Source organism: Hyperolius riggenbachi, chromosome 6, assembly GCF_040937935.1.
Source record: "Hyperolius riggenbachi isolate aHypRig1 chromosome 6, aHypRig1.pri, whole genome shotgun sequence".
In the NCBI taxonomy this organism is placed as follows: domain Eukaryota; kingdom Metazoa; phylum Chordata; class Amphibia; order Anura; family Hyperoliidae; genus Hyperolius; species Hyperolius riggenbachi.
In genome coordinates this window covers 30,945,589-30,971,024 of record NC_090651.1, presented here as the reverse complement: position 1 = coordinate 30,971,024, position 25,436 = coordinate 30,945,589, and the positions used below count along the sequence as shown (strand labels likewise).

Genomic DNA, 25,436 nt, shown 5'->3' with positions numbered 1-25,436 from the left:
GTGACAGTTGCGTAGTGGTTAGCGCTCTCGCCTTGCAACGCTGGGCCCCCAGTTCAAATCCCAGCCAGGTCAACATCTGCAAGGAGTTTGTATGTTCTCCCCGTGTCTGTGTGGGTTTCCTCCGGGCACTCCAGTTTCCTCCCACATCCCAAAAACATACAGATAAGTTAATTGGCTCCCCCCTAAAAATGTACCCTAGACTACAATACATACACTACACGATACATACATACACATAGGACTCTGGTAGGGATTGTGAGCTCCTTTGAGGGACAGTTAGTGACTAGACTACATATACTGTGTACAGCGCTGCGGAAGATGTTGGTGCTATATAAATACTAAATAATAATAATAATAGTCAGAAACTTCTTTGCAGTTTCTCCTCAATCGTTGAAATTGTCCCTTAGGAATTGCTCTCAGCCATAATGGGTGATGGCAACTTCTAGTTGGAATGAATCCATTCCGATCTGTTTTTTTGAAATGACACCGTATTTATATCACCCCCCACCTTCTTAATAGTGAGATCTAGAAAGTCTATAACATCTGGACATCTGGATTGCCTGTTTGGCATCCTTATTATTTGTTTACCAGACAAAAATATAGAATTGATTTTTGATCTTATGCCCGACAGTTACACGTTAAATAAATGATATACATTATATCTACGGTATGCTGTCTGATCTGCATGCTTGTTTACGGTCTATGCGTATCTCTGTCCTCTTCGTCACATACACACGCCCCACGTGGTTGCCATTGTATTGCACGTGGTCTCATGTATGACTTCACACACGCATCCATGTATATGTTGGCAACTATGTGGGGCGCATGTATGTCAGGAAGAGGACAGAGACAGCGGCGGATACCAACAAGTAAAGTATTCATACACGGGGCATGAGTGGAGCACATGTTACACTTTGGAAGACAACGCCGGGGGCGGTGAGGCAACATCACTCGGACGATTCCCGAAAGATTTCACGCTTAAATTGATCAGGAATCGGCCTGCGGTTTATGGTGCCCAACAGATCTCTCTTCGATCGGAGAGCGATCTGTTTCTTAGTCGATCTGCCCATATATTGTCTGCTGTATGGCTGCTTTATAGGCAGGGAATCAGCAGCACAGCCAGGTAATGTGCATTGCTTAAAAGGAAATACATGTCAGCCTCCATATCCCTCTCACATCACTTGTCCTTTAAATAGAACATTAAAAAAAACCAAAACTTTTTAATTTTGAGTTTTAATTTAAACAGAAATGAAAGTGTTTTTGTATGAAGCTCTATAGATTAGATATAACAGATCAACTTCACTCAAGGATTTTACTTTAGACCTCAATTTAGTGGGATACCCTTAGTGCATTGTTTGAGTTCTTATTGCCTTTTGTGTCCTTGTTTGGGTGGACAATGCTCACTTCCTGTCCTCAGATGAGTGCACAGGAAGCTCTGCTCCTCTCACACAGGAAGCTCTGCTCCTCTCGAACAGGAAGCTCTGCTCCTCTCGAACAGGAAGCTCTGCTCCTCTCGAACAGGAAGCTCTGCTCCTCTCGAACAGGAAGCTCTGCTCCTCTCACACAGGAAGCTCTGCTCCTCTCACACAGGAAGCTCTGCTCCTCTTGCACAGGAAGCTCTGCTCCTCTTGCACAGGAAGCTCTGCTCCTCTTGCACAGGAAGCTCTGCTCCTCTTGCACAGGAAGCTCTGCTCCTCTCGCACAGGAAGCTCTGCTTATCTCGCACAGAAAGCTCTGCTCCTCTCGCACAGGAAGCTCTGCTCCTGAGTTTTTATTGCCCTTTATGTCCTTGTTTGGAAAGATATTGCTCACTTCCTGTACTCAGACGAGTGCACAGGAAGCTCTGCTCCTCTGACACAGACTCTTGCCCTGCTCAGGCTGGTATCTGTCTTTATCAATATTCAAATACCTGTGCGCTCCTCACTGCTTAACCCTTATTAGCACCTGGAGGTTTCAAAAATGCCTATGAATAAAATTATTCTCAAATCTGGGTCGCTATCTGCATAAAAAGTGTGTGTTACACCTCAAAGATATCACAAAATGTAGAAAAGACAGAGCGCTCAACAGATATTTCTTATACATGCATTGCTAATGACTAACACTTTAAATAAACGTCCGCCTTTTGAGCATAAAATAATGTCCGTAATAACAAAATACAGTTGGTTTCTCCAGTATAACCCCACTTATATGCGTAATGTCCACAGCCTTGCATCAATCGACAAAGTGGTAACACTATACGCTCACCAGAAAATAAGCCAATCCTCTCAGATCAGCAGAAAGCGCTTTTGGCCTTGCCAGCAAACTTTTCTTCCTCCACTCTTCAAAGTGTGTCAGGGTTCCACCATAAATAAAAGATATAAAACACAGCGACAATAGTGTAATATCATCTGGTCAGTATTCCACCCAGTGCAACATTACGCCAATAGTGTCACCCAGCGTGCCTCCACCATACAGACACACCAAGCGCTCACCAGATGCACGGGCCGACCCGCAACAGACCAGCAATGCAGCGTGTGATAACAGCTCAAATCCAATTTCCTGGCAGGTATATCTCCTAGGACTCAAACACAGTCGACCATAGCGTAATTCCGTTTTATTGTTTGCTTCATAAAAAGTAGTGCACTTACATTTAAGTAGATAAAATGCGCATATAAAATCAGTATCATAAAATCCTCCAGCGTCTCAACAGCTCCTTCGGCCAGAATATCTCTGCTATGTGCTCTTCACATGTCCATGTCATCCACATGTTCCATCTCTCCCCCTTCCCCAGGTTCAGGAGGAAATCCACCGTCGCAGATTCCTTCAACAATTTAGTCCACGGACAAAGTCTCGATCAATTCACAGAAGGTATTTCTTGTTCTGTAATAATTTGTAACAAACACAGCAAACAGAATTGTGCACAGACATGCATAGCTCTCTACACAAGCCCATAGATATATATCTACTGAAAATGGGTGGAACGATGTCTAGAAGGGACCACACACAATACAATTTTTCTTCCTATTTAACTACACCGATACCATTTTTCAGTTGATTGAAAGTTTTGAGTAGGTGGTTCGAGGTACCACACATGTGTGTTCAAGATTGCTGTAATTTCATTTAAAGAAAAAGATTGTATATGATAAAAAAAATGGTAGCGTTGTAAAACATTTCACGCAGTAATAAACTTTTGATCTTTTTTATTTTTTAATTTGAATACCTTTTGTAATGTGAAGTTTTCAAATGTAGCATCTCTGTGCATCTATCAGTATCTCCTGCCATCATCATTCTCTGTTTAGCATTACAATTACCACTGAACATGACATTGCTGCTTACAGGGACATGTAACATATCTGTACATCTATCAGTATCTCATGCCATCATCATTCACTGTTTAGCATTACAATTACCACTGAACACGGCATTGCTGCTTACAGGGGGATGTAACATCTCTGTACATCTATCAGTATCTCCTGCCATTATCATTCTCTGTTTAGCATTACAATTACCACTGAACACGGCATTGCTACTTACAGGGGGGTGTAACCTCTCTGTACATCTATCAGTATCTCCTGCCATTATCATTCTCTGTTTAGCATTACAATTACCACTGATCACAACATTGCTGCTTACAGGGACATGTAACATATCTGTACATCTATCAGTATCTCCTGCCATCATCATTCACTGTTTAGCATTACAGTTACCACTGATCACAACATTGCTACTTACAGGGGGATGTAACATCTCTGTACATCTATCAGTATCTCCTGCCATCATCATTCTCTGTTTAGCATTACAATCACCACTGATCTCCACATTGCTACTTACAGGGGGATGTAACATCTCTGTATATCTATCATTATCTCCTGCCATTATCATTCTCTGTTTAGCATTACAAGTACCACTGAACACCACATTGCTACTTACAGGGGCTGTAACATCTCTGTACATCTATCAGTATCTCCTGCCATCATCATTCTCTGTTTAACATTACAATTACCACTGATCACAACATTGCTACTTTCAGGGGGATGTAACATCTCTGTACATCCATCAGTATCTCCTGCCATCATAATTTTCTGTTTAGCATTACAATTACCACTGAACACGGCATTGCTACTTACAGGGGGATGTAACATCTCTGTACATCCATCAGTATCTCCTGCCATCATAATTTTCTGTTTAGCATTACAATTACCACTGAACACGGCATTGCTACTTACAGGGGGATGTAACATCTCTGTGCATCTATCAGTTTCTCCTGCCATCATCATTCTCTGTTTAGCATTACAATTACCACTAAACACACCACATTGCTACTTACAGGGGGATGTAACATCTCTGTACATCCATCAGTATCTCCTGCCATCATAATTTTCTGTTTAGCATTACAATTACCACTGAACACGGCATTGCTACTTACAGGGGGATGTAACATCTCTGTGCATCTATCAGTTTCTCCTGCCATCATCATTCTCTGTTTAGCATTACAATTACCACTGATCTCCACATTGCTACTTACAGGGGAGTGTAACATCTCTGTACATCTATCAGTATCTCCTGCCATCATCATTCTGTGTTTAGCATTACAATCACCACTGATCACCACATTACTACTTACAGGGGGATGTAACATCTCTGTGCATCTATCAGTATCTCCTGCCATCATCATTCTCTGTTTAGCATTACAATTACCACTAAACACACCACATTGCTGCTTACAGGGGGAGGTAACATCTCTGTACATCTATCAGTATCTCCTGCCATCATCATTCTCTGTTTAGCATTACAATCACCACTGATCACCACATAGCTACTTACAGGGGGATGTAACATCTCTGTACATCTATTAATATCTCCTGCCATCATCATTCTCTGTTTAGCATTACAGTTACCACTGACACCACATTGCTACTTACAGGGGGATGTAACATCTCTGTGCATCTATTAATATCTCCTGCCATCATCATTCTCTGTTTAGCATTACAATTACCACTGACACCACATTGCTACTTACAGGGGGATGTAACATCTCTGTGCATCTATTAATATCTCCTGCCATCATCATTCTCTGTTTAGCATTACAATTACCACTGAACACGGCATTGCTACTTACAGGGGGATATAACATCTCTGTGCATCTATCAGTATCTCATGCCATCATCATTCTCTGTTTAGCATTACAAGTACCACTGAACACCACATTGCTACTTACAGGAGGATGTAACATCTCTGTACATCTATCAGTATCTCCTGCCATCATCATTCTCTGTTTAGCATTACAATCACCACTGTACATCACATTGCTGCTTACAGGGGGGTGTAACATCTCTGTACATCTATCAATATCTCCTGCCATCATCATTCTCTGTTTAGCATTACAATTACCACTGAACACGGCATTGCTGCTCACAGGAGGATGTAACATATCTGTGCATCTATCAATATCTCCTGCCATCATCATTCTCTGTTTAGCATTACAATTACCACTGAACACGGCATTGCTGCTCACAGGAGGATGTAACATATCTGTGCATCTATCAATATCTCCTGCCATCATCATTCTCTGTTTAGCATTACAATTACCACTGAACACGGCATTGCTGCTCACAGGAGGATGTAACATATCTGTACATCTATCAGTATCTCCTGCCATCATCATTTTCTGTTTAGCATTACAATTACCACTGAACACGGCATTGCTGCTTACAGGGGGATGTAACATCTCTGTACATCTATCAGTATCTCCTGCCATCATCATTCTCTGTTTAGCATTACAAGTACCACTGACACCACATTGCTGCTCACAGGAGGATGTAACATATCTGTGCATCTATCAATATCTCCTGCCATCATCATTGTCTGTTTAGCATTACAGTTAACACTAAACACCACATTACTACTTAAAACTTCATTGAACACACTTTTTTTTTATTTTATTTTTTTTACAACCACTCATTGGTTTCTGTTTATATTAATTAAAATAAATAAACCAATATTAATACAGTTACAATTTATTATAATACTACCTACAAGCACTTTTTTTTATAAACAGTATATTATTTTAACATTACATACTAATGTATATTACCATATGTTACCATGCTATTTCCATGTTTGTTTTTAATACACACACCCTTTCATAATTTCATACTTTTTGCTATTGATACAAAAAATAAATAAAGTTTTGTATTTACTGAATAGTTACATACAATTTATTCAGGATGAATACAATTTGACAATCTATTACCATACAATTCTGAATCTTCCAACAAATCCAATCTAAAAAAAAAATTGACAAAAACTAGAAATTTAGATTACTTGGTCGAAAAACAAAAAAACCTTTTGATTTTTCTGTACAACTGATCATTTTCATTGAATTGTGGAAAAATCAAATAGAAAAAATTGTAATGTGTGTGGTCACCTTAAGGATGGTTTCACAGTGGGACGTTACAGGCGCACGTTAGTGCAGCCTGTAACGCAGCCCACCGCACAGCAATGAAAAATCAATGGGCTGTTCACAGTGCCCACGTTGCGTTACATTGTAACGCTGCGCCATAATATAACATACTGCATGCAGTACTTTGTAAGCGGCAGAGCCACGTTAGACTGTTTGCACATGCTCAGTAACGTTGGGGAGGAGCGGAGAGCGGCCAGGCACATGGCTAATTAATATTCACTGCACTCAGTGACGTGCAGTGTTTACTTCTTGGAACGGCCGCTCTGTGCGGCGATTGGCCGGCGGGACCACGTGATGCCGCATGCGTCCAAAAGTGCGCATCACGGACGCCAGAGTGAGCTGCAGAACGCGGCTCACTCTGACGTCCACAGAAGAGAGCACCAGGCGTTGCGTTAGGGACACGTTATGCGACCATAACGTCCCCTAAAACGCAACGTCCTGGTGTGAAACCAGCCTTAGTGTTTATCAAGGTTATATGTGCAAGTGGACTAATTTATTAAAGCGGACCTAAACTCAGAACTTCCACTCTGCTCTAAAAGATAAGCAGCAGCATATTAACCTTTAGGTCGCATTCACATTTGCATCGCGTCCGCGTCTAGAGGTAACGCACTGCAGGCAGTGAGTTACCACAACGCAACATTTTTCAACACGACATTAACTTTGCCCTGTGGACGGCCCATAGCATTAGCATTGCCGTGCGGTAAGCTGCGTTATAAGACTTTATAACGCAGCTCCACAATGTCCCACTGTGAATGCGACCTTAAAGAAAAACATTTTGCTTGTTACATCTTATAGAGCTCCTACAGAGATGCTGCAGTGTGGTTACTTCCTGGTATCCTGGGAGCACAGAAAGGGTTAACCTCCGGTGTTTACATATTAGCTTAAAATGTGGCAGGGAGCTGACAGCTCAAATTACAGTGGTTCATTACTTGCAGATAAGGGAGAATTAGACAGGCTGTTCTCTATAAACATACACAGGGTGGATTTCTTTGTTTTTCCCCGTCTCCTGTGTAAGAGTCCAGGGGCTTGATTCACAAAGCGGTGCTAACCTACTTAGCACGTCTAAAGTCTTTAGACGCGCTAACCAGGGTGCTAAGTAGGTTAGCACCGGATTTCTCAATCAGATCGCGCGCTAACTTTGCGCGCGTAAAGTTTTACGCGCGCAAAGTTTTACGCGCGCTAAGTCCCATAGGCTTTAATGGGCACTTCGCGCGGTGCGCCCTGCGCTCTGTGCAGTACGCGCGTAAAGTTTTACGCGCATAAAGTTTTGCGCGCGTAAAGTTTTATGCGCGAAAAGCTTGTTTAGACGTGCTAAGGGGGTTTTCACAGGCGTGCTAACAGTTAGCACCGCTTTGTGAATCAAGCCCCAGATCTGCTTTAACTATTCTGGGACTAGTCTCTTTATCTCATAAACAATCCAGGCTGTGAAATATTTGAATGTAATGATTTATTCTCTTTGTGTTATAGAGGAGATCCACGCAGAGGTGTGCTACGCTGAATGTCTTCTCCTGCGTGCTGCACTCACCTTCCTGCAGGTCTGACATGTCAGTGTTACAGTGATCACATGATCTTATGTTTCAGGATCTAAAGGAAGGTAGTTTACTGATAGGATCATTGGGTAGAATAACGCACTCGAAATATAGGTGACAGGCTACCAGGGCCTGGCAGAAGCGAGAGAAGCTCCAGCCTCAGAGCGCAGTGTAGCAGGGGGCGCACAACTCACTCAGCTATCATCCCCTATTGTGTTTGAAGCAGAGAGAAATAAGAAAAAGGCAGTGACTGCAAGCCAGATAACTAGAGATTAAGGTGTTGGGGGCCCTGGGGAGCCTCTAAGTCTAATAGCAATCAGTGAGTGACAGCTGGGGTGGGTGGGATGGAGGGGCGCACTTTTGGCGTCTCAGCCTTGGGTGCCGGAGGACCACTTCCCGGCTCTGCAGGCTGCCATCCCTCCCCACTCATTATTATACCAAACTGCAACCAATGAGGATGTTTATTGTACAAGATCTTCAGGAAGGGGGGATATGTTAAAAAAAAGGCAGGTGTCAGTCGGGTACCAGGTAAAGCCCTTGTTTGAATATCATTAATATTCATTCGAATACCAGCTTTGCATCGGAGAATGTGCATTCTGCTATTACTGTTGCTTTGTAACTCTGATCACCTAACAGTATAAAATCTAACCTAACCTTACCCTATAACCCTCAGGCCCCCAGCACACTGCAAATCCGACTTGCAATTCCGATTTGCGTTTTTGATTCCAATTTTCCCTGTATGCTATCAAAATAAGAAGAAAAACGCAGAAAAAAAACACAGCATGCAGGAGCGATTAAAAATCGCGGCAAAATCGGAATCTCGTGTAGAGTGCAAGAGGCCTAAAAATGAGTTTTACGGAGGAATTAACTCTATATTGCTGGTTTACATATACATTCCATGCAGTATATAGGTCTGCTAGCATATACGTTTACTATAAACTGAGCACACATTAAACACACCAGAAATAGTGCTGAACTGTTCTAATCCGGACCAACGCAGTACAAATCTGCGTCCAGCAGGTGGTGCTAAGTCCTTGATTGGACGTAGACTCTACGTTGAATTAAATCGTGCATCCCCGCCGTTACCGTCGATACCGCCGATCTTGCCGCTCTATCCCAGCCGCAATTGGCGCGCCCTGCCATCTCTATGACGACAGAGTGCTGTACGCCAGTCAGGAGCTGTTTTCATTGGCTCCTGGCCCTGACATCACATTGACTTACATTGATTGACAGGGCCAGGAGCCAATGAAAGCGGCTCCTGGCCGGCGCACAGCACTCTGTCGTCATAGAGACGGCATAGAGGGGAGCCTGCAGTGGGAACAGAACGGCGTGACCGGTGGGATTGGCGGATTTTTGTGGCAAGTCGTCGGAAAGCGGCTTTTTACTGTACCAGCAGCCTCTGGTCCTTAAGGGGGCTGCTGGTACCGAAGTGGTTAAAGAGGAACTGTAGTGAAAATACCATAATTAATTATTCTGTTTTACAATATTTAGTCAGTGTTTGCTCATTGTAAAATCTTTAACCCTCCCTGATTTGTACTCTGAAATTTGTCACAGGTGGTAACATCTGTAGTCCTGTCAGGTGTAGCTCTGCAGAATGTTCATTTTACTAAGAGTTCCAAAGTCAGTACAAAATATACCTGGTCTCCCAGAATACTCTGGGAGAGAATATCATAGTTAATCAGCCTAATCTAAGCATCACTGGGAGGGCGGGGCTCCATACCAATATATAGCAATGTATAGATATAGGAAGTATTTCTGATGCAGAAACCAGGAATATTACCCTAAAAGTGGGTATCCTGCATAATTTGCTGCAGTCTACTATATGTCACTACAGGACCTCTTTATGTTAGAGAATCTGTAAGGGAGAATGCTCGGTTGTCACATAATATCAAAGTGTTTAAAGGACCTCTGTCGCAAAAATCTTAAAATTTAAAATATATGTAAACTTATACAAATAAGAAGTACGTTTCTTCCAGAGTAAAATGAGCCATAAATTACTTTTCTCCTATCTTGCTGTCACTTACAGTAGGTAGTAGAAATCTGACAAAACCGACAGGTTTTGGACTAGCCCGTCTCCTCCTGGGGGGTTTACAGGGATTTATTTATTTTCAAAATGCATTTAGTGAATGGCAGCTGCTCCATCCAACTGCCCAAAAAAGTGTACGGTGAGCAGGGAGGCTGGCCAGCATCTTTGTATAAATCTTTTTCAGGGTGTGTCATTATAAAGAATAACGGCCATGCTGAGAATCCCCTATGGAGAGATGCGCTAACCCAAAATCTGTTGATAATGTCAGATTTCTACCACCTACTGTAAGTGACCGCAACATAGGAGAGAAGTAATTTATGGCTCATTTTACTCAGGGAGAAATGTACTTCTTGTTTGTATGTGTTTTATATTTTATGATTGTCGCGACAATTCCTCTTTAAAGAGAACCCGAGGTGGGGTTCTGACAATGCAATCCACAGTCAGAGGCTGGGTCTGCCTATACTGCCCAGCCTCTGTTGCTATTTCAAATCCCCCCTAAGCCCCCCTGCGTACTGCTATCCCCCATAAATCACAGCCACGCTGTCGACACACAGCGTGTTGCAGCGGGCTGTGTTTATCTCTGTACTGTCCCCATCCGCGTCCCTTCCCTCCCCTCTGATTGGAGGGAAGAGACGCGGGCCGGGACCAGAGCTATGCAGGAGGCGGGGGGAGCACGCAGAGTGACAGTACAGATGTAAACACAGCCCGCACAGCATGGCTGTGATTTATGGGGGATTGCAGAGCGCAGGGGGAACTTAGGGGGGATTGAGATAGCAACAGAGGCTGGGCAGTATAGGCAGACCCAGCCTCTGTACGTGGATTGCATTGTCAGAACCCTGCCTCGGGTTCTCTTTAAAGAACTTTAGAGACTAAATTAATGAGTTGAGAATTCCCTGTATATTTGTATCATCCGAGTAAGAAATGACAATGAATGCAGCATAATTACAATGAAAATTAATTATTTCTTAATTACTGCAGGATGAGAACATGGTCAGCTTCATCAAAGGTGGAATCAAGGTGAGGAACAGCTACCAGACCTACAAGTGAGTATTCATTCCACCAGCTGTTCACACATAACACAGACTGAGAAAACTCTACTAAAAGGCAACTTAGAGGACAACTGAAGTGAGAGGTATATGGAGGCTGCCATATTTATTTCCTTTTAAGCAATACCAGTTGCCTGGCTGTCCTGCTGATTTATTTGGCTGCAGTAGTGTCTGAATCACACACACAAAAAAAGCATGCAGCTAATCTTGTCAGATCTGACAATGTCGGAAACACCTGATCTGCTGCATGCTTGTTCAGGGTCTGTTGCTAGAAGTATTAGAGGCAGGACAGCCAGGTAACTGGTATTGCTTAAAAGGAAGTAAATATGTCCGCTTCCATATCCTTCCCATTTCAGATGTCTATTTATGTGATATGCTGCATATCTTTTTTTTGTGCTAATGTACGGGGGGGGGGGGGGGGGGGGGGCTTCATCCAACATTTTGCTGGACAGGCCTACTTAGACCATTGTTAAGTTCATGTACATTTGACTCCACTCATGGCCACACCCACATTCTGGTGTGTGGCCACACCCATTTTCTGTCTAGAGTGCCCAAAAGAGGCAGAGGATCAGCACAGCTGCCAGGCAACTGGTATTATTTAAAAGGAAAGAAATATAGCTGCCTCCATATCCCTCTAGTTACAGTTGTCCTTTATATTTTGCTTTTGGATAACATGTTGGCCCTATTTCAATAAACTTTTATTCCTAAAGCCCCAGCCCCATTTTAGACCCCAGCAAACTGTAAGGGACTAAGAACATGTCTCAAATTAAATGGAACTTGAAGTGCGAGGTATATGGAGGCTGCCATCTTCATTCCCTTATAAACAATGCTGGGTGCCTGAGAGAAACAAAAAGGGAAAACCGAGCCCACTATGGAGTAATCCTATACAATAATGTGCCTGTGTCTCTGCGTCCCATGTCCCTGTGTCAGTGCTTCTGCGCTACTCCACATGTGCTGCACTGACAGGGGTTGCGAAAGAACGAGGACAGCCAGGCGGGCGTGTGTGTGTGCGTGCGGCGGGTGTGTGTGCAGGTGTCGCGGGCGCACATGCACGCTGACATGCGGCGGTGACAGACCTAGAGCACGTTTTAAAATGGGCTTAGGTCAACTGGAAAAGGACAATGACATGATACCCACAAGTGTGGGTTACCACTTAAGTGACCACTGTAAATGCAGATTAAACCAGACCCCACTCAGGTTAAGAAGTTGCTCTCTGTAGTAGCTGAAAATATGGGGTAACACCTCTTCACCAAGGGTGGACAATAAACTGGACTGAAGTAGGATAAACTGAGGCACCAAAAAGAATAAGGGCCTTTTTCCACTACCCTGCGATTTGCGATTTGATTCTGATCGCAAATCGCAAGGTACATTAAACTAATGGAAACTGCAGCAGCAATTTCCATTAGTGCGATCCGATTGCGATGCGTTTTAAGTCAAAACGCGATCATCGTCCTGCCGCGTTTTGGATGCGATTGAGCTTTACTATACTGAGTATAGTAGCTCAATCGCAATCGCATGGTGGAAATTGAAACACGATTGCTATCGTAATCGCAATCGCGATCGCATTTCATAGTGGAAAAGGGCCCTCAGTTAAAAAATGAGAGGTAGTGATGGACTAACCTCCTAACAGATGACACGATAGAGCTATTTCAAGAACGCTCCACTTTGCTGTGACGTGTAGAGATATCTTCCTTAAAGGGAAGGTAAAAAAAATAAATCTACTTACCCGGGGCTTCCTCCAGCCCCTGTCAGCTGTCCTGTGCCCTCACCGCAGCTCCGCTTCTTGCTGGTGGCCCGGGGTCCGCTCTGGTGCAAGATGCTGACCTTGGCAGGTCGGCATCCACTGTGCCTGTGCGAGAGCCGCTCGCGGCATTTTGAATCTAAAGGTTTAAGGACTCTTTCACATCTGAGCCCGTTTTTCTGCGATTTCAAAGCAAAGACAAAACTTTGCGTTAACCAAGGTAAAATGAAAGTCCATAGATTTTCATTTTATCCGACGCTGCGTTTTGGTGCGTTGCAGTACAACGCACCCAGGAGCTTTTAATCGTTTGGGGCCGGCGTCCTAATTGTTTGGAACTGCCGCTTTCCCGTCGGGTGAATGAATAGCTACCACCACTGATTGCGTTACACCCCAACATCCTGACGACACGCCGCAGGCCATATAACGCGTGCAGGAGAACGGCTCCTGCACTTGTTCTAGATGTGAAAGAAGCCTGAGATCCCATTTACACTTGATGATCGCAAAACGCTAGCGCTTTTGCTAGCATTTTGCTATGGCGATTTTGCGTGTTTAACGTGTAAAAAAATCGCCATTCACACTTTTTTTGGGCGATCACGTTTAGCGCTTCTATAGCACTGAGACGCGATCGCCGGGAAATCGCCTGAAAATGGTGCAGGCTACGTGTTTGCCTTCGGCATTTTTGGGCGATTTGCGGCGATTAGCGCAAATTGCCGAAGTAAGAACGGGCCCATAGGGTTTTATTACACTAGCGCTTTCAAATGCGCTAGCGTTTGAGCGTTTTGCCGAAATCGCCAGCAAAACGCTCAAGTGTAAATGGGCCCTAAGGGATAGGAGACAGGTAAGGGAAAGCTGTGTAGTAGGGGGAGTTAGGAACAAGTCCTCCTCAGGCAAAGATTTAATAGAATACAATCGACCTACCACTAATTAGAATGCCCAAAATGTTGCCTTTTTGCTGCTAAAAATGCTTTCTTAAAGGACAACTGTAGTGGGGGGGGGAAATGGAGGCTGCCAAATGTATTTCTTTTAAAACAAAACCAGTTGCATGGCCTGCTGGTCTGTTTGGCTGCAGTAGTATTTGAATCCAACCAGAAACAAGCATGCAGCTTATCTTGTCAGAAATCTGACACAAATATCAAAATATCAGAAACACCTGATATGCTGCATGCTTCCATATACCTCTCAATACAGTTGTCCTTTAACATTTTGATAAAGGCTAGGTCCACACTAGACACAGTTGCAGGACGGACACTGCAGTCCGGATCAGGGGAAGATCAGGGGAAGTACCCACCGTACTGCAAACTGATGAAAGTGCATCAGTTTTGCATCAGTTTCCGTTCAGTTTTTCCCTGACAGAAAACGTCTCCATCATTAGGAAGGAGTGGGAGGATTTTTTTGGGCCAATCATAAAGCTCAGGCTATCCGTTTTCACATCAGTTTTTTGCCTGTGGAGCTGGAGATGCGTTTTCTCATTGCTTTTCACTACCCCTGCGTGTATCCGTGGTCCTGATCCGTTGCGTGAAAATGCAGCAGATCCGGACCTTCCGTTCAGGTTTTGAAAACGGATCCCCGCAAACGCAGACGGATCCGTTTTTTACTTGGGTGAGGCTGGGTGCTATTTTGAACATTAGTATCCGGGACTCCGTTTTTGATCAGGTTTGAAAAACGCAGCCACGGATACGTTTCCGGACCTAGTGTGGACCAGGCCAAAATGACTAGAAGCAGGTGGGTTGAGACTTGAATCAGTTTCAGAGTGTGTGGTTGGGTGTGACGAATGCTGCTGCTGTTCAGACTGTTAGGGGTGGGGCACTGAATGAGTTTTTCTAGAGAGATTGCAGCCTGTAGTAATGACGGTCTCTGCTGCAGGACGTGACCAGTGATTTAATTGATATCTGATACCTAGAGGGTGACTTAGCCACGTGGTATTTAACTGTAGACTTTATCTAAATTGAGAATACAATTTGGACTGTTACCAGCGTAATGCCTAGTACCCACAATGAGATTTTCAGGCAGATTTCCTGCCAGATCGATTATTTTCAACAAGTTCGATCTGATTTCAATCGATTTTCCAATCGATTTTACGTTCACTCTTAATGAAAATTGATCGGAAAATCAATCAAAATCAGTTCGGACATGTTGAAAATAATCGATCTGGCAGGAAATCTGCCTGAAAATCTCATTGTGTGTACTAGGCAGAAGAAAGGAAAGACCATAAAGTAGTATTTGAAAACCTGCCTGTTGTTTTCTTGGCTCTAACAAAGAAAATACATCTATTTTTCTGCTTTTAAGGGAACTGGATAATCTGCAGAAATGTGCCACTTACCTGAAGGGCGACAGTCACTGCCACTTTGAAGGAGGGGTGAAGCTGGGTGTCGGAGCCTTCAACCTGGTATGAAGCTGAGTGTGCAACATACATGTACAATCGTGGCAGAGATTACATGTAACTTCCACTACCCATTCCTGCAAATAAAATATTCATTCATCTTAACAGCTTAACCCGTTGGCAGCTTCAGTAGAGTTATCTCGTTTGAGATAAGTGCTCTGCTTTAGACCTTAGTAGGCAAAACTCGTACTTTAAATTCTTGGAATGCTTTAATATCTCTCTACTAGCAGAAAATATTTAAACTGAAAGCAGAAGTGCTCTGTTATTGTCTCACACTGCCCCCTAGAGACAAGTGGCCATAAATACACCTTACAGTAATGCTAATTAGAAGCAGGTAAATGTAACAAATTTAAAATAAAAAAAGCACTAAAATAAATTGGCCTGGAGTACTTGCAGGCCTCTAAATAAATTGGCTGCAAAAGGGTTAAAGGTGGTTTTACAAGTCAGGCTACGTTTCCACTGTAGTGTTAAATTTTCACGTCCCAAAAAATCGTAGAAGATTTTTCTGATTGGTGAAAATGTGTGTGTAAATTTGTACGTTTTTATGCGCATTAGTCAAATTTAACATATTCTGCCTAGTAACAGGTCCATCATGACTCCTGACAACTTCCTGTAATTATGCATTTAATGTTGCTATGCAATGCCATTGCACAGTATTATACGCAAATCGCAAGCAAAATATCGGAAAAAATGAAGCAGGACATCAGATTTTTTTTGCATATGAACATTTATGAAAATTCACATTGAATGGAAATGTCCTAATTCACCACCATTTGTTGCTAAACTAATGCAATTTTTTTAAGCAAAATATCTTTTAACTAAACACACTAGTGGAAACTGAGCCTTATGGAATCAAGAGGTGTAATTTAGTTTTTCACACATGGTCTCTCTGTTTTGGCTTCGTTTTTGAAAGCGGGATCGTCACCATAAAAATCAAAATTCAACAGCAACTGTTCTGAGTGTATTAAGTGATAAAAATGGTAATCCTGCATTCAAAACTTTCAAAACTTTTTTTCTGCTGTTATGAGTTGGAGTTATCACATGCAAGAGCACTGGCCCTTTAGTAGTCAGTGCCAAACAGTTACATGCTGGGGGTTCTTTTTATCTTTAATATATTACTCCTATTTTATTTCCCTGCCTAGCTGCTTATCTGAAACACGATCCCCTGCTCATTGTGTTTACAAGCAAGGCTGAGGTGACTCAGCGATTGGAGGAGATAAAAAAAATAAATAAAGGGCAGAAATTACATCAGGATTTAGCCTAAACTGTGGGCAAAAGACATGGCCCCCACCAGGAACAGAATTCTCTTCATTTACTATATAACATTCACTGAAATCAAAACGTAGGCAGTACAATACATGTGTTATGTAAGTAGATCAAGTATTTATCTACTTATATATGTGTTTTTTTCCCTGGCATAATATGGATAATCCTACTGCTTTAAATAAATAATGACTCAGTGGAATCTGTTCTGTGTTTGTTTTACAACTGAAGTTAGAGTAAAATCATTATAGATGCTGCTGAGGTCCTGATGATGTTTGTTTGTACCAATACGCAAACCGTATAAGAACTGTAACAGGGTGTATTACCTTTTTTCTGCTGACCGTGCTCTGGGCATGTGTGTGCGTGTCATTCTATAGATCTGTGTAAAATAACCGCGCTCCGGACCAGCAAGGGTTACAGCTCTTGCTGCGAGTTTTGCGTGCGAGGCTTCCGTGTGTAAATATTACAGTTTTACGACTTCTGGGACGGTTTGCGCACGTGTACGATGTGATGACAGCATCACATTCGCTTCTGTTTATACAGATCACATAATTGGCATCTGCAGAAACGGTAAGCTCAGAGGAGCGAGGATCGGTAAATATTTGCAGACGTGCGGTGGCGTTGGTTTGTGGCCCAAGTTCTGCTGCTTAGGTGTTGTATTAATAAGGAACTGAAACGACATATAGCAGAATGCAATAAATGGTTCAGGATACCCACTTTTATGGTAAACATCCTGGTTCATCAGAAACACTTCCTATAGCTATATATTGCTGTATATTGGTATGTAGCTCCACCCTCCTACTGAGGATTACCCTAGGTTAATTGTGGGGAAATCCCTCCCCCCCCCTCGAGGATTCTGGGAGACCAGAGTTATTTTCTACTGGTTTTAGAGCTCTCAGTAAAGGAACATGCCACAGAGATCACCTACCAGGACTAGTGAAAAATTTGAGAAAGTAAATAAGGGAGGGGAACGATTTTACAATGGGCAAACACGGACTAAATATTATTATTATTTAGTATTTATATAGCGCCGACATATTATGCAGCGCTGTACAGTGTGTATATATATATATATATATATATATCTATCTTGTCACTAACTGTCCCTCAAAGGAGCTCACAATCTAATCCCTACCATTGCCATATGTCTATATTATGTAGTGTAAGTACTGTAGTCTTAGGCCAATTTTAGGGGGAGCCAATTAACTTATCTGTATGTTTTTGGAATGTGGGAGGAAACCGGAGCACCCGGAGGAAACCCACACAGACACGGAGAGAACATACAAACTCTTTGCAGATAGTGCCCTGGCTGGGATTCGAACCAGGGACCCAGTGCTGCAAGGCGAGAGAGCTAACCACTACGCCACTGTGCTGCCCTAAATATAAATATAACAAATATAGATTGAGAAATGATGGGGGATGTCTGGTAGGCATAGGCTGAAGTCAAACTATTGTTCCAGAGTCTCCACTCATACATTTAAAGATATGAGTCTATAGGCCTGTATCGCAGCTCCCCTGTGCTCTCCAAGGGCATGCGGGTCCGTCGCGCTCCTGCCCTCGTGTGGCACTGCCCTACTGGTTTTCTCATACAATGACGTTATCTAGGGTTGATGGCGCCATTGGATTTTTTCCCTACTTTTCGGCAATTTCCCGCTCCTTTTTTTCCCCACGCAAACCACAAATGCACAACAATCGCACCATACACCCGACAGATTGCTGTGGTGAAAATGTGAAGAAACGGGATCGCATCACAGCGGGATTGGGATCGCGTTTCTCAGGGGAAAGGGGCCCTCAATGAGATGCCAATAACTCCAAATTGATGCAAATTTTACACAAATGCATGCAGCTTGGAAATGCACCAATCAAATGCAGCTGCTGCATTTGCCATGGCAACAGGGCAGTCAGTGTTGTTTATGTCACCTGTCAGTTAATGTTGTTGTACGGTATGTATATATTTTTTCCCCTGGTTTCTACCCTCTAAACCAGGCTTTCTCAACCAGGGTTCCTCGAGGACTCTGCAGGGGTTCCTTGGCAATATTTTCCCCCATCATAGGGGAAGTATAATAGAGCCCATTATAATAGGGGGTACTGTAAAAAGAGGCACTAAATTGGGGGTCAGAATAATAATGAGCACATTAATAAAAAGCACTAGCATAAGGAGGAGACAGTATAGTGAGGGACACTGTAATAGGGGGTAATGAAATAAACAGCCTCACCTACTTTTAAAAACCACGCCTCCTGCTAAATAAAGGCAGGGGTTCCTCGATATCAAAAAAATTGTTTACAGGGTTCCTTGCGATGCACAAGTTATTTACAGGGCTCCAGGGTAAAAAGGTTGAGAAAGGCTGCTCTAAACCGTGTTATAGTCCAAAAAAATGCGGTAATTGCTTGCCAACAATTGCTCGACTGAAAAAAAAGAATTTTCTTTCCCGTTGATTTGGATCTATATTTTGGTGAAAAATTAATTGAGTTGGCCTTATTTTTTGTAGCCAATTTTTATTTGATGCAATGCCTTTATCAAATCAAGTATGTAATCCAGTGGCCCTCAAACTAAGGCCCGTGGGCCGAATGTGGCCCCCTGAGGCTTTTTTACCGGCCACACACACACGAAATGTATTACTTATACACTCTATTCACAGTGGCTGAATAGAGTACTGGTTAAGGGCTCTGCCTTTGACATGGGAGGCCAGGGTTTGAATCCTGGCTACAGTCAGTACCTATTCAGTAAGGAGTTCAAGGCAAGACTCCCTAACATTGCAGGGTGGACTCTTGAGCGCGTCCCAGTGGCTGCAGCTCTTGAGCGCTTTAAGTCCAAAAGGAGAAAAGCGCTATATAAATGTTCGGATTATTATTATGCGGTCAGCTACATCTTTAAATATTGGTGGTCCGCATATAGAATAGCAGTTCTGGCACCACCCATCCACCTGGAAGCCAGAAAGCAGTAATTTGCTGGTTTCCAATCAAATTCCACATCAGGTGACACTGCTGTCCAATTGGACTTCAGGTTGTCACTTGGGTATGCTTCACTGTCTGGCCCGCAAAGACATCATTTTATGTATACTCCGGCCCCCCAGCAGTCTGAAGTATATTGACCCAGCCCTCGACCCAAAACGTTTGGGGACCCCTGCTCTAATCTATTGAAAAGGTTACTATTTACAACGTTGGATAGTCAGCAGGCCTTACTTCTCTCCTTTGTACATACTGTAAGATTTACCTTTTAGTATATTACCTTGTATACATCCAAGTCTTTCTGTTCTCCTCACAGACGCTCTCCATGTTACCGACCAGGATTCTGCGTCTCTTGGAGTTTGTCGGTTTTTCTGGTAACAAGGTGAAGTATAATTGTACTCAGTAATATTAACAAGCTGACACATCACTGCATTCCAGAGGGTCTGGGTGGGGGTGTTTAGACCTCATTCACATTATCACACGCAGATGGCTGTGCGATCGGAACGCAACACGTACGTAGGCGTTGTGTGGCTGATCCCATTCACTGTAGTTAATGGGTCAGCTGTGCGTTTTGCTAAAAAAATACGTGCAGCATGCGTTCACACACCGCACTGGTACAGAACGCATGCAGTGGGAACATCACAGTGCAGTCTATGCACTTCTGATGTTCGTGTCTGCCTCTTACACGTGTTGCCGAAATACGGACGGCAACGCAAGCAATGTGAACAAGGCTTCAGCTTACAGGGACAGCAATGGATGATTTGCATATTCAGCAGTGATGCATTGTGGGAGACATCTCGGAGCTCACACTACAACCTGAATTATCACAAATACCTTCTGTTTTAAGAAAGCTAACTTTTGTTATCCATAGCATTATAGTAAGAGAGCTTTTGGTCATTTGTAGCCCCCTAGACACTCCTAGGAGTTCTGGTTCACCATCAGCAAGCTGGGTATTCTGTAACTCAAGGTGAAGTATGACTGAGAGTTATTCGCTGTTTAGATGTACAAGTACAGAATGTTCAGTCAGGCCAATATGTAAATGATTGTAACTTTCCCATAGTTGGTGTTCAATAGTAGGGATTCTCAGCACCGGATGTATATTTCGAGGGTCTTGCTCTTGAAGTGAGAGATATATGGAGGCTGCCATATGTATTTTCTGTTTAACAATACCAGTTGCCTGGTCGTCCTGCTCATTTCTTTGGCTGCAGTAGTGTGAATCGCACACCTGAAACAAGCATGCAGCTAATCTTGTCAGATCTGACAATGTCAGAAACACCTGATCTGCTTCATGCTTGTTCGGGGTCTAGAGCTAAAAGTATTAGAGGCTGAGGCTCAGCAGGTCAGCCAGGCAACTGGTTTTGTTAAAATTAAACAAATATGGTAGCCTCCACATCCGTCTCACTTCAGGTTGCCTTTAAACTCTGCTCCACAACAGCTGTCACAACTAGGGATGAGCGAGAACGATTTTGTGAAAAGTGGAATTGTCCCAGACTGTACAAGGGGAGTTTAGGCCGTGTATACGAGAGTATACTCCCCTTGGCCGCCGCCTCCCTTTCATTGTGTTCCACACTGCTTTCCAGATTCTTACACTTCCACCTTCTAAAACCCAAGCTTCCATTGTCAAGGCAGAAGTGTAAGAAGATGGTGAGCAGCATGGAATGCATCGAAAGGGAGGAGGCAGCCTAGGTGAGTTAACCCTTGCCTACACAGCCTAAACTACCCCCATACATTCTGGGACAATTTTGTGAAATAGTTCTCACTCATTCCTAGTCACTCCTTTAAACATGCTGAAAATTCTAATTCCTTACCGCAAACCTGAACTAATAATTAAAATATGAGATTATTAATTTAATGTGTAGCAGGAATGATACATAGCACTTTCCTAGAGTCTCATATTCTAGTTTCAAATTTTTTTATTAAGGACATCTCAGGATACATTGAAGTACACGCATTATGAATGCAATAAAAATGTAGAACATTTGTTAACATCTTGTCAATATTGTAGGACAATTGTTCTAATAATACAATAAGGTCAAAGATTTCCATAGTTGAGTCGCATTACTCCTTGTATGACTGTATCGATGTCTGAAGTCTCATTCTGATTTTCAATTTACTGCCTAAAGTCTGAACTGTGAATAGCAGCAGCCATCTCAGTGTAATATAAAATATGGTTCATTCAGCTCCAACACAAAAAAATATAATGACCTTTTGAACTTTTCATCATTGTCCTCTCACCAGGCGTATTCAGCAACATACAGGTGAAGGGCTTCTAGTTATTTTTAGGGACAATTGGCCCTGCATTTCCAATGCAATTTGACTTCAGTGACTGCACAAATAAATGGGTTTATTAACCCTTGAAATGAAAAACTATAGAACACAGACAAGTTCTTACTTGGAGTGGTACCATAGGTTACATGTTTATCTTATCATGTCACCACTCAGTTCAGGAAATCCTATATAACAAGTGCTGCCTTCTGCTATCCCCCCTTATAACAATTACTGCCATGTGACAGGTATTGCTAATTTAAAATAATTAAAGCTCACCTGCGAGATGAATATGAAGGCTGCCATATGTACCGTATTTTCTTTTAAACAATACCAGTTGCCTGGCAGCTCTGCTGATCTATTTGGCTGCAGTAGTGTCTGAATAACACCAGAAACAAGCATGCAGCTAATCTTGGCATGCTTGTTCAGGGTCTATGGCTAATAGTATTAGAGGCAGAGGATCAGCAGGATAGTCAGGCAACTGGTATGGCTTAAAAGGAAATAAATATGGCCAATAAATAAACAAGTGTAGTGGAACCATCAGGTCCAAACAGATTTCCAATCAATATTTTCTGATCACTTCTGTACAAAATCATCGGATTTTTTGAAAATTAGAGATTGGATCCTTCAATCTGTCGGGAAATTGCATGGTGTGTATCAGGCATAAGAAACATGGGATCTAATTACTTTTTTATCCAGCAGGATTATGGACTGACGCAGCTGCAGGAAGGAGCAGCTGATCACAGCTTCCGGGCTTTGCTGTGCACCCTCCTCCTCCTCTGCTACCACACATTCCTCAGCTTTGTGTTAGGTGAGTCACAATATACCGTATATATGTTTCTGCTATTAGATACCACAGTATTACACAGTGCCTTAAAGAGAGTCTGAAGCGAGAATAAATCTCGCTTCAGACCTCATAGATAGCAGGAGCATGTGTGCCCCTGCTAAACCGCCGCTATCCCGCGGCTTAACGAGGGTCCCTTCACCTCCAAATCCCCCTCCGTACAGCGGGGGAGCGCTTCCTGGTTGGGGCAGGGCTAACCGCCGCAGCCCTGCCTCTCAGCGCGTCTGTCAACGCGTATCTCCGCCTCTCCCCCGCCCCTCTCAGTCTTCCTCCACTGAGAGGGGCGGGGGAGAGGCGGCGATGCGCCGCTGATAGACGCGACTGGAGGCAGGGCTGCAGCCGTTAGCCCTGCCTCCAGGAGCGACCAAGTCTGTGACCAAGTGTTGCAGTGGGGGGTTTGGGGGTGAAGGGACCCCCGTTTAGCGGCGCGACAGCGGCGGTTTAGCAGGGGCACACGTGCCCTTGCTAACTATGAGCTCTGAAGCAAGATTTATTCTCGCTTCAGAGTCTCTTTAAAGTGTAACTGAGAAGAAAAAATGTAAAGGTTACGTACGCCGACATCTTCCGCAGTGCTTTACAGTATGTATAGTCTTGTCACTATCTGTCTTTCAGATGGGCTCACAATCTGATCCCTACCATAGTCATTTGCTCACTTAATCCTCCCACGGCTCCAGCGGCGATCAGAGACCTCTCGCGATCAGCAGAAGCCAGCAATAGGGGAGCCTTAAGCAATTTCCACCACACAAGAAGCGTGGGGCTTTATATGAACAATTCTCTGGTTATTCTTCAATCAATAATGTCTTCAGAGTTGCGGACTGTGCGTATGGGAATCAATACAGGATTCCAAATCACATAAAAGACTGCCTGACACGTGTTTCACGGCCAAAGAGCCGCTTCCTCAGAGGCACACTGTATACAAACATCGGTTGTATAACATATGCAATATGTAACCGTAATCTGTGCTCAGATAAGAGTAGACAATCAACGCCGATTCCATGCGCGGTGTGCATGTCCATGGACTGAAAGGAACCTCAGTCCATGGACGCGCACACCGCGCATGGAATCGGCGATTTGGAATCCTGTATTGATGTTTATACGCACAGTCCGCAACTCTGAAGACATTATTGATTGAAGAATAAACAGAGAATTGTTCATATAAAACCCCGTGCTTCTTGTGTGGTGGAAATTGCTTATAGCTATATTGTGGTGTGCAGGGCCGTTTCTTGGGCAGTGCGGGCAGGGCGACCGCACTGGGCGCAGACCAGCAAGTAGATGAAGGGGGGCGCAGGCAGAAGGACATTACCGCTAGGGAGCTGGTGACGCGCAGTGCAGCCAAATGGAAGAAGAAAGAAGATTACCAGTGCGATCACCTTCCTTGACTCCTCCTAGGCTGCCTGCGTCAGACTTCAAGTCATCATCACGTCACCACCACGTGATGACACCTGATGTCTTGTAGCGGTACTGCAGGCTGTGAGTGCGCGACACCCATGGAGGAGTCGGCTTTCCGGGCTCTCCTCGCCTGGGTGTTTTCCTGCTTCCTCCTGAAGGAGCGGCTGGTCACTAGACAGTATGCAGATCTACTTGTGACCTGTGGCTGTGTTTCTGTTCCTAAAGAGTAATGGCCCATACACACGGGCCACAACTGTTGCCGCAACCACGTGGCACGCGCGTGCCCTGAACCGTCGCCCGTCAGAGCTGTCGCCAGGCGATTGGTGCGGCCAATCGCCTGCAACAGCTGTCGCTGCAACTGTCGCTAATCCACCATGTGTATGCGGACCAGCGACAGCAACACACTTACCATGGATGGAGCTTCCGGCAGGGGGAGGAACCTTCGGCGACAGCTTCCGCCACATCTCTGTCCCTCTGTGCGCCATGTGTACGGCTGTTGCACAGAGGGACCTGGCGATGAGCTGTCGCTGCTTTTTTTTTTTTTAATTGGTCTTGCTACATTTGTGCCTCATGTGTACGAGGCTTAAGGGTTCCCAAATCCACGGGGTGGGGGTAAGGGGGTGCAATTTTTACATCCTCGCCCTGGGTGCAATTTAGCCTAGAAACGGCCCTGGTGGTGTGGAACAAAACTATTGATCTTATTGTGAATAGGGGATCCTTGCAGGAGAGGAGAAAGTCTTTGAACACCGCTGGAGCCGTGGTTTAGGTGAGCCATGCTGCCGCTTCTGTTAGCTATAGACAGGGGCAGAGGAGGACACACTGGAGGGAATGGAGGACAAACATGGCACAAAAGGACACGGGGTGGAGCGGAGGACAAACAAGTACAGAGGAGGACACACGAGGGGGAGCTGAGGACACATGGAGGAGAGAAGGGGACACATGGGGGACACAGGAGGACAGAATAATTGTGGGAGAACATCTACAAGATGCTCCTGGACCATGGACACACCAGGTTTAGTATGGGGTATATATTTTTTTCCTTGTTTTTTGCCCTCTGAACCGTGTTATAGTCCAAAAAATATGGTTTATTGTTAGCCAACCATTGCTCAACTGAAAAAAGAATTGTCTTTCCCAGTTGATTGGGATCTATATTTTGGTGAAAAATTAATTGAGGTGACCTTATTTTTATTTAATGCAATGCCTTTATCAAATCAAGTGTCTAGTCAATAGAACATTTCTCATAGTGCATAAAGGTTCTTTAGTCCTTTCGTTGAGCACTTGTTATCTCTCTTCAGGTACCGGAAAAGGAAACATTGAAGAAGCTGAGAACTTGCTACAACCTTATCTAAAACGCTACCCCAAGGTAAATAGAATTCTGATTGGTTGATATTGTAATTTTTTCTTTCTCATGGGCCAAACCGTCTGTTCCGGGCTGTAGTTTGTGTACAAGGGATGTAGCCTAATGCAGACACCTCTGTGTGAGTTTCCCCTCCTAAGCAGGTCAGGAAAGCAGACTCCGCCCACTACACAAGGGGGCCAGTTTTCTAGACAGGAAAAAAACA

The 25,436-nt window shown here is 43.7% G+C and overlaps 1 protein-coding gene across 4 annotated transcripts in view; it reads left to right on the top strand.

Moving 5' to 3' along the window:
* Positions 1-25,436, top strand: part of TTC39A (tetratricopeptide repeat domain 39A) — a 109,197-nt gene that overhangs the window by 57,686 nt on the left and 26,075 nt on the right. For 3 of the 4 annotated variants that reach the window (XM_068242436.1, XM_068242434.1, XM_068242437.1), the window contains exons 4-10: positions 2,771-2,847; positions 7,910-7,977; positions 10,976-11,040; positions 15,071-15,170; positions 19,693-19,758; positions 22,341-22,452; positions 25,170-25,237. In XM_068242436.1, coding sequence (XP_068098537.1) covers positions 2,771-2,847; positions 7,910-7,977; positions 10,976-11,040; positions 15,071-15,170; positions 19,693-19,758; positions 22,341-22,452; positions 25,170-25,237 — 556 coding nt within the window. The remainder of the gene's footprint in view (positions 1-2,770; positions 2,848-7,909; positions 7,978-10,975; positions 11,041-15,070; positions 15,171-19,692; positions 19,759-22,340; positions 22,453-25,169; positions 25,238-25,436) is intronic. The other variant, XM_068242435.1, reaches the window with a different exon arrangement.